The 17,902-nt window shown below is 39.0% G+C and overlaps 1 protein-coding gene across 4 annotated transcripts in view; it reads left to right on the forward strand.

Annotated features, from left to right (window-relative positions):
* The first annotated feature begins 3,816 nt into the window (after positions 1-3,816).
* SIK2 (salt inducible kinase 2) overlaps positions 3,817-17,902 on the forward strand; it is a 129,987-nt gene continuing 115,901 nt past the window's right edge. For 3 of the 4 annotated variants that reach the window (XR_011570818.1, XM_070803392.1, XM_019974771.2), the window contains exons 1-2: positions 3,819-4,092; positions 17,327-17,443. Coding sequence is in view for 3 of the 4 variants with exons in the window: in XM_070803392.1 (XP_070659493.1) it covers positions 3,958-4,092; positions 17,327-17,443 (252 nt within the window). In the remaining variant the exon portion in view is untranslated. Of the gene's footprint in view, positions 4,093-17,326; positions 17,444-17,902 lie in introns of all 4 variants that reach the window. The other variant, XM_019974770.2, reaches the window with a different exon arrangement.

A 17,902-nucleotide genomic window follows, 5' to 3' on the forward strand; every position in this document is an offset into this window, starting at 1 on the left:
TCCATACATGACCACAGGAAAAACCATAGCCTTGACTAGACGGACCTTTGTTGGCAAAGTAATGTCTCTGCTTTTCAATATGCTATCTAGATTGCAAGTTGCATATATCAAAACTCTTATCTCAAAATACTTCTGTGCGTATCTCTTAATAAGGGTACCCTTTTCCATAACCACAAAACAATTATAAAATTCAAAACGCTTAACATTTAAATAATGTTGTTCAGTCCCATGTTGAGTCCAACACTTTGTGACCCCATGGACTACAGCATGCCAGGCTTCACTGTTCTTCACTATCTCCTAGAGTTTGCTCAAACTCATGTCCATTGAGTCAGTGATGCCACCCAACCTTCATCCTCTGTCCCCCACTTCTCCTCTTGCCCTCAATCTTTTCCAGCATCAGGGTCTTTTTCAATGAGTTGGCTCTTTAACATCAGGTGGCCAGAGTATTGGAATTTCAGCTTCAGCATCAGTCCTTCCAATGAATATTCAGGGCTCATTTCCTGTAGGACTGACTGGTTTGATCTCCTTGCAGTCCAAGGGACTCTCAAGAGTCTTCTCCAGCACCACAATTCAAAAGCATCAGTTCTTCAGCATTCGTCTTCTTTATGGCCCAACTCTCACATCCATACATGACTACTGGAAAAACCATAGCTTTGACTATATGGATCTTTGTGGGTAAAGTGATGTTTCTCCTTTTTAATATGCTGTCTATGTTTGTTAAATAATATTTAAATAATACTATTATCTAATATGCAATCCCTATGAAATTTTAACAGTTGTCCTGAAAATATTCCTTTCTAACACTTTTCTCCCAATCCAGGGTCCACATTGCCTTTGGCGACATGTCTCTTTAATCTCTTAAATCTAGAACAGTTCCACAGTCTTTCAGGACATTGATTCAGGCCAGTGGTTGGATAGAATGTTCCTCAATTTGCATTTTTTTCTGATAGTTTCTTTGTGATTATTTTCAGAACACATATCTTTGACAGGAATACTACAAAAGAGATACTGTATCCTTCTCAGTACCTCACATCCAAGAGGTACATCATGTCATTTTATCCCATTAATTGTTAATTGGTGACATTAACTTTGATCTTTTAGTTATGGTGCTGTCTGTCAGATTTCTCCACCGTGGAAGTACTGTTTTTATCCATTTGTAATGAATAAGAAATCTAAGGATACTTTCAGACTGTGTAAATATCATGTTCCCCAGCAAATTTTCACCCAATGATTTTAAAATCTATTGATAATTCAGATAGAATTATCTGAATCAATTAGTAGTATAATGGTTGCAAAATGGTGATTTTCTAATTTCATCATTTCTTCTACATGTATTAGTTGACATTCCACTATCAAGAAAAATTGCCATTTCTCCCCATTTTATACTTATTTAACATTGTAAGAGACAAATTGCTAACATTTGTTGGATCATCAAAAAAACAAGAGAGTTCCAGAAAAACATCTACTTCTGCTTTACTGACTATGCCAAAGCCTTTGACTGTGTGGATCACAACAAACTATGGAAAATTCTGAAAGAGAAATGGGAATACCAGACCACCTGACCTGCCTCCTGAGAAATCAGTATGCAGGTCAAGAAGCAACAGTTAGAACTGAACATGGAACAACAGACTGGTTCCAAATCGGGAAGGAGTACATCAAGGCTGTATATTGTAACCCTGCTTATTTAACTGAACATGTAGAGAAATATGGAGAAATATCAATTATGCAAAATGCCAGGTGGGATGAAGCACAAGCTGGAATCAAGATTGCCAGGAGAAATACCAATAACCTTAAATATGCAGATGACACCACCCTTATGGCAGAAAGCAAAGAGGAACTAAAAAGCCTCTTGATGAAAGTGAAAAAGGAGAGTGAAAAAGTTGGCTTAAAGCTCAACATTCAGAAAACTAAGATCATGGCATCTGGTCCCATCACTTCATGGCAAACAGATGGGGAAACAGTGGAAATGGTGTTTATTTATAATAAACAGACTTTGTTTTTTGGGGGCTCCAAAATCACTGCAGATGGTGACTGCAGCCATGAAATTAAAACACACTTGCTCCTTGGAAGAAAAGCTATGACCAACCTAGACATCATATTCAAAAGCAGAGACATTACTTTGCCAACAAAGGTCCATCTAGTCAAAGCTACGGTTTTTCCAGTAGTCATGTATGGATGTGAGAATTGGACTATAAAGAAAGCTGAGTGCTGAAGAATTGATGCTTTTGAACTGTGGTGTTGGAGAAGACTCTTGAGAGTCCCTTGCGGACTGCAAGGAGATCCAACCAGTCAATCCTACAGGAAATCAGTCCTGAATATTCATTGGAAGGACTGATGTTGAAGCTGAAACTCCAATACTTTGGCTTCCTGATGTGAAGAACTGACTCATTGGAAAAGACCTTGATGCTGGGAAAGATTGAAGGCAGGAGGAGAAGGGGACGACAGAGGATGAGATGGCTGGAGAGCATCACCGACTCAATGGACATGAGTTTGAGTAAGCTCTGGGAGTTGGTGATGGACAGAGAAGCTTGGCGTGCTGCAGTCCATGGGCTCGCAAAGAGTCAGATAGTACTGAGTGACTGAATTGAGCTGAAACATTGTAAGAATAAGTAAGCACCTGTGGATTGTTTTTTAGAATTCATTGTTATAGTCCATTTCCATGAGTATTCATTCATGATGCTCCAATTGTCCCAGATGGGTAAGTGAAGGTAACTTCGAACTGACTCCTGTTTCCTTTTGACATGTCCGCATTCTTTGAAAATCTTGCTTTCTGGGACAAGACCTTTTAAGTGCATTTTATACTTTCCCTCTCTGTCTGGGAATAAAGCCATTTCTCCAGAGTCTGGTTCCTTTTATTCAAAATATTAAAATAACGCTGTACCTGTTTCCCTGGGTCAGCATATGAAAGATCAGTGTGGTGATTTGCTATCCTAACTTTAGCATTACCAGTGTGACCTTGGCAATTTCCTTCATTCCCAAGGGGTTGATTCCTCATCTGAAAAGAAACTGGATTAGGTAAGTATTTCTTAAGCTTTTCAAGGTCACCAACACGTTTAAAAGCTATATTCCCATCTTCCCAGAGGCAAGCTCAAAGAAGCAAAAAAAAAAAAAAAAGAAAGAAATTTGCACACATTTTAGGGGTTTCGAGCCCCAAAGCCCATTTGAGGCTCCAAATCCCTCGATTTGGTGATCTCCAAAGTCTACTTCACCGCTGATACACTGTAAGGGTCGGTGCGGGTGTCAGAATGAACCCTAAGAGACATCAAATTTGGAGGGATGTATATAGAAACAGATGAGAAAAAGATACAAAGAAAGGAGCCTGTGAGCAATGCATTGCTCAGCCAGAGTTCTTCGCCCGTGCCAAATTTAGGAAGAACAGTAGTCATAGGCGAGAGGTTTTGGCGGGAAGGTCCCATGGGTGGGCGGGGAACGCCTGGCCCCGGGAAGGAGATGCCGGGGGCAGGGGAAGGAGACCCAGGTCCGGCCCCAGTCGCTGCAGCCCTCCGCGCCGCCCACCAGGGCTCGCTCTTACCCTTCGGCTGGGTGGCCGAGGAGCGGGGCGGGCCAGGCGGCGACCCCGCCCCGCTCCTCAGCTAGGCGGCCGTGAGCTCTGAGGGCGCCGGAGCCCGGAAGGAACGCGCCGTCCAGGCCCCTCCCACCTGCCCTCCCTCGCGGCCGCTCGCCGCCGACGTCGGCGGGGCTCCGGTCGCCATGGTGACCAATCGAGGCCCGGTCCCGCCCCCGCCCCTCTGTCCCGGCCCCCTGACGTCGGCTTACGTCAGCGGCGGCGCGCGCCTGGCTGGGCCCTGCGGAGCGGGAGGGACGGAGCGCAGGAGAGAGCGGAGCCGCAGTCGCCCGAGCGGAGCCGCGCAGCCAGTCCGCCCGCCAGCCCGCCAGCCCGCCCGCCCGCCGGCCAGTCCGCGCTCCAGTCCGCCGTGCCTGGCAGCGGGGCCCAGCATGGTCATGGCGGATGGCCCGAGGCACTTGCAGCGCGGGCCGGTCCGGGTGGGGTTCTACGAAATCGAGGGCACGCTGGGCAAGGGCAACTTCGCCGTGGTGAAGCTGGGGCGACACCGGATCACCAGGACGGAGGTGCGGCCCGGGGCTCGGCGGGAGCGTCCGAGGCGAGGGTTCGGGAGACGAGCTGTTGGCCGAGAGGGGCGGCTGCCGCGGGGGGCCTGGGCAGCTCCGAGAGGCCGGGTCACCGGCTCAGGCGAGAGGGCCTGGGAATGTGAGGACCCAGAGAGCTCCAGGGGTCGGTGAACACCACGGGGACCGGGGCCGCGTCGCCCGGACCTGGGTGTCGTCCGATTTGGAGAGCCGGGCCGCCAGGCGCTTTGCCTTCTCTGGGCCACCCTTGGGGGCCCCCTGGAATTTCGCCCAGAGCCTCGCACCCGGGGCCGTGACCTAGTCTGTGGGCCTCCGCTCCGGAGCCCAAGTTCCGCGTCTTCCCGGCTTTCAGCTGGGGGTGGGGTGGGAGGGGAAGTCTCCGCGCTCCTGGGCTGCGCGATGAGAGGCGTCGCCAGCCCGGCCGAGGGGACCGCCTGCGCCCCGACGCCCCGGACGGGGCTCCTCGAGGCTCCGGGGGAACCGCGGCGCCCCCTCCCCGGCCGCTCGAGGAAGGGGGCCCCCGGAGGCCGGGAGGCCGGGAGCCCGGAGCGCCACGGTCCCATCTTCTCTCCGTTCCTGGTGCCAGACAGTATCTCTGACCTGGTGTCAGGCTCGCTGGATCTCGCGCCTGAGGCATTTCCACCTCAGTACTCCAGACAATAGAGCCGGTTAAAATGGTCATCTGGGCATTCGCACAGTTGGTGGGGTTGGTCTTTCTTATGCTAGGTGATTTCTTTACCAGGTGTGCGTTCTGGCGGTGAATACGCGTTCCTTAAGCCGCGTCAGATTCTACCTGTCTACTCTAAAAGCCCTCGACTGCTTCCTGACGGGGAAGCCAGCATCTCCCCCCGCCCTCCATCGCACATTCTCGCGCACCGCACATATTTTCTCGCAAGTCTCTGTTCTTACCTAACCTGCCCCCCCTTCCTTTCACCGCCTCAAGCTGCTCTCCTCAGGGTCTCTATTTTAAGACGTGCAAATTAAATACTTTAGAAAAACGGTAGAAACAAAACCATTCTTTAGAATAAAACCTTGTGTTTTTGGCGTACTCTACTTTGCCTCATTGTAGTTGTTCTGGAGTTTCATCCTTTGCTTTTTTTTTTTTTTTCCCTTCCCACTTTTCATCCTATTCAGCGTTTCACCTTGTTAGTGCGAAGGTACCAGAGTTTGGATATGAAATAACAGGATTCTTTTTCAGAATGCCTGTGTAAGGTGAAGGGCATCGGAAAACTTGAGTGATTTTTGTAGCTGTTGTTCTTAGAAGTTTTGCTTACTGTGAAGAAGTCCGTTTCCAAAAAGAAGGGGCATATGTCATTCTGTCATTCTCATTTTTCGTCTTGCCCTGCTGATCCTGACTGAGGCAGCCGAATTCCGACCATTTTTTTGTGTGTCTTTTTTTTTTTAACATCAGAGCCAAGGTCACAAATTTTCCTCTCACAAATTTACCAGAGTTAGCAATTTAAGTTTTTAATGTAAATAATGTGACTGTAGTGAGATTACTTAATCTGATCCCAGTATTTTTAAAAACGAAGAAATTGATTCCATTCTTCTTAAGAAACATGGCTTAATGCCATGCTGTTTGCCCTTTAGTTACATGAAAAGAAGACATTTTTAATGTGTATTTTTTTATAAGTACACATTTTTAACGACTCTAAAAACTAAACAGATTTCACAGTTAGAAAGAGCTTCTACAAAACTTTTGAACTGTATTGTTCAGTGATTGAATTCCAAACCCATCAGCTCATATTATTTTTTTCTCATCAGCTCTTATCAGTGTTAGTTGAAAGATTTGTCAGCTGTTACTTATTAGTAAATAGGACTGATCTGATCTGATCTGATATATTAGTATATAGTATCTAAGAATTACTTAAGTAGAGCTATGAGTGACTGACACTTTCTTGAGGTTGTCATCTCAAACCGTGTTACTTTTAAACTGATCTCTCTTGTAGAGCTAGGGGGCAGTGTGGAGTAGTATCATGGTTTGGCTATCGGTGAGATCAAGGCATTTGTAATTGAAGGCACAGGTCACATCAAGGGGCTAGTGCACTGGGACGACCCAGAGGGATGGTATGGGGAGGGAGGAGGGAGGAGGGTTCAGGATGGGGAACACATGTATACCTGTGGCGGATTCATTTTGATATTTGGCAAAACTAATACAATTATGTAAAGTTTAAAAATAAAATAAAATTAGAAAAAAAAAGAAAGAGCACTCAGATCCTGAACTGTGGGCATGGTTTACATTTGTAAAATCATTTCAGGTAAAAGCTAACTTTCTAGTACATAGAACCCATTTACTGTTGCTTTTCCTAAAGAAAGTGTTCTTAACATATAAAAAGAAAAATTGTGAAGTTGAAGGTGGGTGAGTATGAGTGTGGTAATTTGGTGTAACTGGAAGTATTACAGATTCGAGGAGTGAGGGGAACAGCAAGGCATTAATGAGAAAAGTTCCTGTAAATCTCAAGTTTTATTAAGTTGCTCTGTGAACTTCTGTGGTAATTTGTCATAAGAATTGTTTAGCACAGATACAGTTGTTCCTTACTGTAGTATGCTATTTGTTAAGGAGGATTTTTAAAGCAGTATTTGTTGTTTTTATTCACTGAATGTGTATCTTTGGTAAGCACAACAAAACTTCCTCAGATATTATAAGTAATATGGATAGTAGAAACTTTAAAGTGCTATTTAACATCATTTGAGGTTCTCATTGCTGAACATACGAATTACAGCGAGAACAATTAATATGGCATAAAGAACAATATTGGCAAAATATCATGATTATACTTACTGCTTAGAAAAGTTTCTTCAATATAGTATGCACTAGCATCAATGTAAGTTTGTGGTTTAAAATATAGAGGTCTTTTTTCCGAAGTTTGAACATCAGGCAATTTTTAGGGTTTAGTTTAAATATTTAAGTAATGAGCGTTTGGGCCCCCCTTTTTTTTAAATTGACTTTTCTCTATCTCTTGTTTCGTATCTCCAAAATGATGCATTTTTACAGAGCTTGGGAGATCCAAGACTGTTTGCTTTTTCAGGTGGAAAAAAAAAATCAGTTGACAAGAGAGATCTTCATTTTGGTCTAATCTATCAAATAGCTTAACATTGTGTAAGAAATACAATTGCATCATCATCTGAAGCAGTGTTCTCATGTTAGATCTCTGTGTAAATTTTACACACAAAAGGGAAGGCAGGTGGTGGTAGAACCCAGCTTCTTAGTATAATACTTCATAAACGCTTTGTAGTATTTGTTTGTGATTTATGAATTAGAGTAGCTAATTTTATAAAATTAGCATAATGGAAAAGAATAGTAGTATTTAGACTATTAAACTATTTTAGGCAGTCATGGTTGCTATTTTGCTATGCTTTTAGTGTCTTTGAGAAGTGTATTTTATTAATACTGCACTAGTAAATAACTTTTTCCTTCTAACTAAGTGTATGACTAGTTTTTTGTTGTTTTTTATTGTCCATCAAGTAAGATTTCAGAAAAGTCATTTGTGCCCTTAAATATTTTTGTCTCTTACTGTTAAATAAATATGGTCTTACTGTAGAAAATATAAAGAATATAGTGCACAAAAAAGTACATGTGTAATTCCTCCCTCAATAGAAATAAATCATTAACATTATGGCATATTTCCCTCTAGTCTTTTTTTAATGCATTTTTTCCACAGATGACATCACATAGTAGATACACTTATATAAACTGTATCCTTTTTTCCACTTATCATTATAGCCTCAACATTTTGCTTCTTATATATAACTTTATTAAACACCTTAACATTTTACTATTTATTTATTTTTGGCTGTGCTGGCTCTTCATTGCTGCACAGGCTTTCTCGACTTGCAGGGAGCAGGGGCTCCTGTCTGGTTGCAGTGTGTGGGCTTCTCGTTGCGGTGGCTTCCCTTACTGCGGAGCACAGGTTCCGGGGCTTGAGGGCTTCGGTAGTTGGCGCTCGTGTGGTCAGTGGTTGCAGTTCCCAGGCTCTACATAGCACAGGCTCCATAGCTGTTGCACCCCAGCTCAGTTGCTCCGCGGGGGCATGAGGGATCTTCTGGGATCAGGGATTGAACCCATGTCTCCTTCATCAGCAGAGAGATTCTTTATCACTGAGCTACCAGGGAAGCCTCTTAAACATTTTTAATAGCTGCATAGTGTTCTTCCTTGGAGATGAATCCTGTTTTACTTAACAGTGTTCTTATTTACCATTAATTATACATGTTCAAGTTTTCATTTACAAGAAATAATTTGCAATGTATTTTTATGTATATAACTCTGTATCTGCATTCTCAGTTATTTTAGGAAGGAGTGATTGGAGGTAAATTCCTAAAGGGAAATTACCAAGTGAGAAGGTATTATTTTTACATTAAAAAATAATGTATTTCTGTTATCAAATCTATCATGTTTATTATTGAACATTTTAAGAAGTGTAGCTAAATAAAATGAATTAACCATAATATTAGCACCCAAAGATAACCATTATTAGTTATTTTCAGACCATTTCTGTAATAGGTCATTGTTTTCCTCAATACCATACCTCTTGTTTTGCTTGCTAAAGAACCCTTAAATGTTTGGTCCATGGGATCTTAAATATATTTCATACAGGTTCTGAAAATTAGTTTATTGAAATGGCATGCAGGTATTACTTATTTAAAAAATCTGGAATATAACAGTGATAGCAAGGACATTGGAAAGCTGCTTTTTTTCCACTGAAGACAATTCTTTGTGTGCTCAGAGGGTTTTATATTTAGGCATAATTTGTAAATTAAGTACTACCTTAAAATGTAAGTATTTTTAAAGTTCTCCAAATAGTTAAAGTACAAAATTGCATTTTTAGAGCAAAGGTAGAAACAAGAGAAGAGCATATTACTCTCTGATTATGGAATTTCTTGAAGAGGATAACTCAATTTTTTAATACATTTGAGTTTTATATTTTACTTAAAAATTTTAAGTCTCCTTTCTGTAATCTTGATATTATTAATCTTATTCTGTGAAATATTCCAGATGTCAAGAAGCAACTATACTATGTTCAACAAGAGGAATTGTTACCAAATAACTTGATCACTAATATCTGTAACTAAGTCTATGTATGATCTTTAATTGTTTGTTGAAATAAAAATTAGATTTTTCATGGAACATACATGTTTTGCTTGAAATTGTTCTCTAGTTTCTTGGCACCCAGACAAGTAAAATTTGCCAAGTTTATTCTGCGAAATATTGTTCAAAATGATCTGTTCTTTGGGAGGGAGGGTGGGGACAAATGTGGAAAATAAGTTGTATAAATGTTCATATTCTGTAGAAATGCTTACCAGAGTTTAATGCATTCTGCTTTTAATTCTACTGGGAAATTCTGTCTCAGGCAATTAAGAAAACATTTATTTGGAAATAACTGAAACTGGCCTTGATTCCTGGATTCACATGATGATATTTGATTCATGGCCAGTACTGATGGCAAATTCACTTCCTTGGAACCGAATGGGTTCCAGAAATTCATTAAGATTTCTTTCTTTCTTCTTTAATGTACCTCTTCTACCTTCCACCTCCATATATTTGAAATATGTTATTTAGGTAAAAGTTCTTTATACAGGACATTTGTGGACAATGCTTTCCCACCCTTCAAAGAGAAATAGCCCATATATCCCGTTTGAGATAATTACAAGAATGAAAGACAGTTACATTGGGGAATTTCATCAGAAACTTTTCATTTTAAAAATACTTTAAACAGGTTAAGAGATGAATCTTGGGTGAATTAAACTGAAAATTGATGCTAAAATTTGTTTTTTCTTTTTCAAAGTAAACATAGTATTTGTGTGTTTTTCCCCAGTTACAAATATATGTATGTTCTTTGTAGACATTGTTGAAAAACTTGAAGAAGAAAATAAAAACATTCTTATTTTAATTCCACCATCCAGACCAAGAGACAGCCACTTAATATTTGGTTCCTATCCTCTTAGCTGTTCACACATATTTTATATGTATGTAATAAAATTGATGTCACCTATACATAAAATCTGTGTGTTTTACTTAGTATGTTTGTTAACATTTCCCCAAGGTTACAGAAAAATGTCTAAAGCATGGTTAAGTAGTATCTTTGAATTTGACCATCTATATTTTATTTTAATAAATTCCTGTTATTGAACATTTAGATCATTTCTCTCTTGCTGTTTCTCTTTCTAAAATAGTATTTCAGGGAATAATCATGTTATATACATCTTTGTGCATCTATCTGATTATTTCCTTAGAATAATCCCATAGCAGTGGAATTCTTGGGTCAAGGAGTGTATGTTTATTACAAGTCAAATTTTAAATTGGGAAAAAAGTTAAATTTATTTATTCTAAAAGGGTAACTGGAGAACTCCATTTGCTACTGACTTTTACTGAAGCAACTTAGCAGTTAGCAGTTTACTTTTTTCAGAAACCGTTTCGTTGTAGACCACTCAATCACAGTCACTATTAAATCAAATCATAGGCTAGTATATTCAGATTCTACCTGTGATTTGATGTGTGAGCTTGAAAAGTGTGTTTATGTTTTAATTTCAAAGGTCTCACTATATGGTAAGGATTTTGCTACTTGGTATTTCAGAAGGACAATGTATAATTAATGTATTAGTAGTAAATAACACTGAAGCAGATGTTACCTGAGACAGCAAACATTTACTAATGCCTTCTGATTTTTCATTAGAAGAATAACTTCATTGTATAACTTCTTTGTAAAGTCCCCCAAAACCAGTTTTGTGTGTGGTTTCTTTAAGTGCAAGAAATTAATATATCTTTTATGAGAAGTGAAATAATTTTTTAAAAGTATCAGAAAGCAAACTCTTACCATTAAATTACATTTTGAAAAATGAAAAAAATCCCTTTTATTCATCAGCTGAACACCATTTCATTTCTGATCTTATATTTAATCCTTTGTCTTCTTGCAAATTTATATTTTACATAGTTGTTACTTTTACATGTTTTTTTAACTTAATCTTGTTGGAAACACTTTTATTCATAATTAAGATTTAAATCTTATTAAATAATATAGCCATTTATAGAGAACTTAGAAAACAAGAAAATGAAAATGACCAATATTTCACAGATGGAGAAGTTAGTCTGTATAATAAATTTAACTATTTCACTTTTCATTTTTTCTAGTTAGAAAAGTAATTCATGCTCATTGAAGAAATTTTTCATGCTCATTGAAGAAAAATTGCACTGAAAAGTAAATTAGGAAAATAAAATCATGATTTTTCACCCACTTATAATATTTTCATCATATTTATATCTAGTTTTTATTGCTCTTTTTCTATGTATACTTTGTGTTGAAACTGCACTGATACTCTCATTTTTTTACTTAATATTTTAGTCTCATCATTCTTCATATTGTTAAAAGGAACTATTTTAAGTCATGTGATAGTCATAATATACCATAAGTCATGTAATGATTTCCCAATTATTGTTTTCTGTTTTTTACATTATAAAAAATACTTTTGAATATATTGACACATAAATCTTGATCATCATTTCAGATTATTTCCGGCAAATAATTTCCAAGTGGGATGGATGATTTTTAAGGTTCTTGGTAAAGACTGCCAGATTACCTTCCAGAAAAATTATAATCAATTTTATATTCCTACTAGCAATACATATGTGTGTATATATATAGCCATCTCATTGAACTTCAGCTCACAAGGGTGCTCACTTTTTCATCTTTATGAACAAGTGAAAAATATTTTTTGAGATTTAGTTGACATGTCACATTATGTTAGGTATATATACATTTTCCTGTTTATGAGATTGAATATCCAGTATTGCTGCTTTACATGAGATTTAGTTGATAGTAATTATCCTTGTTTCCCGAGTTATATAGAAAACTTTCCTTTTGTATTCCCCCAATTTTTTTATCGCTGTATAAATTCATTGAAGTTTTTTTTAAAAAAGATATTGTATGCATAATTAGGAATTAGTGCTCAGGTGCTCAGTCATGTCCAGCTCTATGCGACCCCATGTTCTATAGCCCACCAGGCTCCTCAGTCGTGTCCTACTCTTTGTGACCCCATGAACTGCAGCATATCAAGCTTCCCTGTCCTTCACTATCTCCCAGAGTTTGCTCAAACTCATGTCCATTGAGTTGATGATGCCATCCAAACATCTCATCTTCTGTCGCCTCCTTCTCCTGCCCTCAGTCTTCCCCAGCATTGGGTTCTTTTCCAAAGAATACTGGAGTGGTTGCCATTTCTTTCTTCAGGGGATCTTCCTGACCCAAGGATCGAATCTGTGTCTCCTGCATTGCAGGCAGATTCTTTACTGCTGAGCCACTGGGGAAGGCCCAATTTAGATGAGCAACAACAAAGAAAAGATACATTGATTTTTAGAGTTCCATGCATGACTTTGTTGTGACCATGCAGATTTTGTCCTTGGTACTATGTTTGGAACTAAGTAGAGAAGGGATGCAGAGAGGAAGTTCCCAGAAATCTAAGTTCATAGCTACCTTTAAAATGAACTAGTGGAACACAACTCTTTCGTAAATTCGGAATTGCATACAACATTGGGGAAATCCCCAAATGCAGGTTTTTTGTTTGTTTGTTGATAAAATTTGTTTTCCAAAATGTCTTCCCCCTTTTCTCATAGACCTATTAAGTTCTTTGAAGGTAGGAATCAGATCTTGTTCATTTTTGTATCCTAGGCCTAATTCCAGGCATACAGCAGGTGCTCAATAAATGTGTGACTAATATGTTCAATGAATGGTGAAAAGATGGAACTTGAAGTTAGAAGGCCTGTGACTTTTTTCCCCCATTAATTCACTTGAGCTTTAAGACCTTTGTGGATTCTGTAATGATCTTTTCAACCTCAGTTTCATCAATTCATCAGTGTACTGCTTGTTACATTTACTTCTAAAAATTGAGAAATAAATGAAATAAAATTTATCTTATTTCTTAAGATTCCAAAAGAGTGTCAAAGAGGAGATATCTTTTCGGTAATACCTAACTTTAATTGTTATTTAGTATTTAAACTTTTTCTTGAACATTAAATATGATACTCAAGATGTTATATAGAATAAATTTCTTAATGACAGTAATCATGCTAAAATTTTTTAAAACATGATTCCTTTCTATTTATTATTCTTTTTCTATTTAGTAGATATTTATGACCCATTTCATTATAAAAGCTTTTTGTTTGGGAAGGACTACTGATCTCTAGATGCACTCCAAAAATTGTAGGGCAAGAAATTTTCTTCAAAATATGCATCTGTAAACCTCCATCTTACCTTCCTAAGGAATATTGAGGATATTAAAATATACACTTACCCTTTTATCTGCCAGCTTTTACCCAAAGTTACCCTGAATAACTGATAATACTGTATTCTGTCATACTCTTAATTAGGTGAAGGGGGTCACCTTAAAGATTTAGATTTGAGGTGGCCCAATAATGTTCCTAATAGTAAGTACAGTTTTAATCAGTCACTCATCTAGCAGTCTTACTTTCTAGAATATTTTGATCATGGGAATAAATAAAATACCACCAAACATAATGCTGCTGCTGCTGCTAAGTTGCTTCAGTCGTGTCCAACTCTGTGCGACCCCGCAGACGGCAGCCCACCAGGCTCCGCTCTCCCTGGGATTCTCCAGGCAAGAACATTGGAGTGGGTTGCCATTTCCTTCTCCAAAGCATGGAAGTGAAAAGTGAAAGTGAAGTTGCTCAGTCGTGTCCCACTCTTCCCGACCCCATGGACTGCAGCCTACTAGGCTCCTCCATCCATGGGATTTTCCGGGCAAGAGTACTGGAGTGGGGTGCCATTGCCTTCCCCGCCAAACATAATGAAACTACCACAAAATCTGCAAACTTTACTGCCTTTTCAGTAAAAGAAAGAAGGAGCTACCGCCTTTCTTCTTAGGCAATAAATTTAATTTTACCCATTATATTTAGTAATCTGACTTCCCATGGGAAGCTTGAGTTCTATGAGTTACAGTTAATTCAAATTAAGCAACAAGCTATGGACAGCAAAATAGAAATAGAGAACGGTAAGAAATAAACCTTACAGTAGGACTTTAACAGCACAGGACAGAGAGCTGTAAGGGAAGAAGAAAGAATTAATTGTATTAACAGGAGTCTAAGGGAATTAAAAACCAAGATAATCACGATGGTGTGATCACTCACCTAGGGCCAGACATCCTGGAATGTGAAGTCAACTGGGCCTTAGAAAGCATCACTACGAACAAAGCTAGTTGAGGTGATGGAATTCCAGTTGAGCTATTTCAAATCCTGGAAGATGATGCTGTGAAAGTGCTGCACTCAATATGCCAGCAAATTTGGAAAACTCAGCAGTGGCCACAGGACTGGAAAAGGTCAGTTTTCATTCCAATCCCAAAGAAAGGAAATGCCAAAGAATGCTCAAACTACCGTACAATTGCATTCGTCTCACACACTAGTAAAGTAATGCTCAAAATTCTCCAAGCCAGGCTTCAGCAATACATGAACCATGAACTTCCAGATGTTCAAGCTGGTTTTAGAAAAGGCAGATGAACCAGAGATCAAATTGCCAACATCCACTGGATCATGGAAAAAGCAAGAGAGTTCCAGAAAAACATCTATTTCTGCTTTATTGACTATGCCAAAGCCTTTGACTGTGTGGATCACAATAAAGTGTGGAAAATTCTTCAAGAGATGGGAATACCAGACCACCTGACCTGCCTCTTGAGAAACCTATATGCAGGTCAGGAAGCAACAGTTAGAACTGGACATGGAACAACAGACTGGTTCCAAATAGGAAAAGGAGTACGTCAGGGCTGTATATTGTCACCCTGCTTATTTAACTTATATGCAGAGTACATCATGAGAAACGCTGGGCTGGAAGAAGCACAAGCTGGAATCAAGATTGCCAGGAGAAATACCAATAAACTCAGATATGTAAATGACACCACCCTTATGGCAGAAAGTGAAGAGGAACTAAAAAGCCTCTTGATAAAAGTGAAAGAGGAGAGTGAAAAAGTTGGCTTAAAGCTCAGCATTCAGAAAACGAAGATTATGGCATCTGGTCCCATCACTTCATGGCAAATAGATGGGGAAACAGTGGAAACAGTGGCTGACTTTATTTTTCTGGGCTCCAAAATCACTGCAGATGGTTATTGCAGCCATGAAATTAAAAGACGCTTACTCCTTGGAAGGAAAGTTATGACCAACCTAGATAGCATATTCAAAATCAGAGACATTACTTTGCTAACAAAGGTCCATCTAGAAAAGGCTATGGTTTTTCCAGTAGTCATGTATGGATGTGAGAGTTGGACTGTGAAGAAGGCTGAGGGCTGAAGAATTGATGCTTTTGAACTGTGGTGTTGGAGAAGACTCTTGAGAGTCCCTTGGACTGCAAGGAGATCCAACCAGTCCATTCTAAAGGAGATCAGTCCTGGGTGTTCTTTGGAAGGACTGATGCTAAAGCTGAAACTCCAATACTTTGGCCACCTGATTCGAAGAGTTGGCTCATTGGAAAAGACTCTGATGCTGGGAGGGATTTGGGGCAGGAGGAGAAGGGGATGACAGGATGAGATGGCTGGATGGCATCACTGACTCGATGGACATGAGTTTGGGTAAACTCCAGGAGTTGGTGATGGACAGGGAGGCCTGGCGTGCTGCGATTCATGGGGTCGCAAAGAGTCGGACACGACTGAGCGACTGAACTGAACTGAAGGGAATTAAGTGAGTTGACAAAACTGTAAGTGAAAGTGAAGTTGCTCCTTCACGTCTGACTCTTTGCAATCCCATGGACTGTAGCCTACCACGCTCCTCTGTCCATGGGATTTTCCAGGCAAGAATACTGGAGTGGGTTGCTATTTCGTTCTCCAGGAGATCTTCCTGACCCAGGAATTGAACCTGGGTCTCCTGCCTTGTGGGCAGACACTTTACTGTATGAGCCACCAAGGAATCAGCCTGGTGAATTCAAATCAGTGAATTGACAAATTGAGTCCAATTATCTTGGTTACTTTTTAGGAGCTCTAACTGTTATGGCAGTAAAATGATTGTTGTGCTGTGTCACTTGAGTCGTGTGCAACTCTGTGTGATTCTCTGGACTGTAGTCCACCGAGTTTCTCTGTCCTTGGGATTCGGCAGGCAAGAATACTGGAGTGGGTTGCCGTACCCTCCTCCAGGGAATCTTCCTGACCCAGGGATTGAACCCACAGCTCTTATGTCTCTTGCCTTGGCAGGCAGGTTCTTTACCACTAGTGCTACCTGGGAAGCCAGAAATGCAAGAATTGATACTAAAATTATCCTGAAACAACAACATAAAACCTGAATTATGTTCAGAATACTTTTGGGTAGAATGTGAAGTACATTTCAGAATTTCTTCAGAACTTACTATAATTAAGTTTGGGTGGTTCCCAGTTATCTGAAAGTTTTATTTAAGTCAGAATGACTTATTTCCTAACTAAATGCCTACTGAAATTTAAAAAAAAATAGTTATTTTTAGTTCCATGAAAAAAATTGCACAGTTGTTGTTTTATGACTGCCTAGTTATTCACCTTCAGATGCATCTCCTTCAAATTATTCTGTGTAGCTATGAAAGGAAGAGGCCATGTTTTTTGAAAATCAGATTCCTTTAAGTAAAAATTTCATATAATTACTAACATTTGAAGTTTTGCACTTGATTTTTAAAACAAAATTTAATCCAATTGGCATTTTTCAAGTAGTTGGATTTTAATTATTTATACTTAGGTGTTTTTTTTTTTTTTTTTTTTCCAGAAAAGTCTGTATGCTTTGGAACCTGTCATTTGCTTTTCTAGACAAATTGAATTTCAGTTATCATAGAAACTATCTTCTATTTGGTTGATGATTTGTTTATAGGTACTTTGCAATGAGATGACGACTTGTTGAAATTGCTGAGATTTTATTTCCTCAGTTTTTAAATGGAGTAAGGAGTTAACTGTTGTACAAAAAGAGAATTATGTTTTATTAAAGTAAAACTTTAAAGGGTTATTATTTTTCATAACACATTAAAATAAAGCTTTAAAGGGTTATTCATCATACCACATTAAAAACACTCCCAAGCAAAATCTGCCACAGCGCCTTATACATGGCAGATGTTTGAGACAGTAAGATGCATGAATGAGCATTGAATTTAAACTACTTATCATCATTGTCATGGGGACCTACCTACTGGTAGAGTCTTAGATGTCATTTATTTTAAAAATTTATAACTGGAAAATGTTAACCTTTTTATACTAATTGTATTTATTTGTGTCTGGGATGCAGGTGGCGATAAAAATAATAGATAAATCTCAGCTGGATGAAGTGAACCTTGAGAAAATCTACCGAGAAGTAAAAATAATGAAACTGTTAGACCACCCTCACATAATCAAACTTTATCAGGTATGACTTAACTTTATACTTCTCCATGCTTCTCACATTCAGAACTCTATTTTACATCATCATTTTTCTCTTTTATGTTAGTTTTTTCAGTCTCTAAAAAGATAATTATATGCTTTTATTAATATGAATGTTTCCATTTCTCTATATTTAAAAATTAGGAAATAAAAACTACTCCCAGCTTAATTTTCAGTTGTCTCTCAGACTGTAAGTTATTTACTTTCAAAGTTTGTAGTTGTGCATTTATGATAATCTGCTTAAGCCTGCTGGGTTTTGGCGGTGGGTGGTTTAATGGATACAACAGTTTTGCTTATTTAAAAAATAATGCTGTTTATATTATATAAACTACAAAGGCTAAAATAGACTATTACTTTAGTGACATACATTATAATACCTAAAGTCAAGTCTTTATTTGAAAGAGGGTTCTTTTATCAGGTAAAGCAAATCCTTCGTTTAAAAAAA

The sequence above is a fragment of the Bos indicus genome, chromosome 15 (assembly GCF_029378745.1).
Source record: "Bos indicus isolate NIAB-ARS_2022 breed Sahiwal x Tharparkar chromosome 15, NIAB-ARS_B.indTharparkar_mat_pri_1.0, whole genome shotgun sequence".
In the NCBI taxonomy this organism is placed as follows: Eukaryota; Metazoa; Chordata; class Mammalia; order Artiodactyla; family Bovidae; genus Bos; species Bos indicus.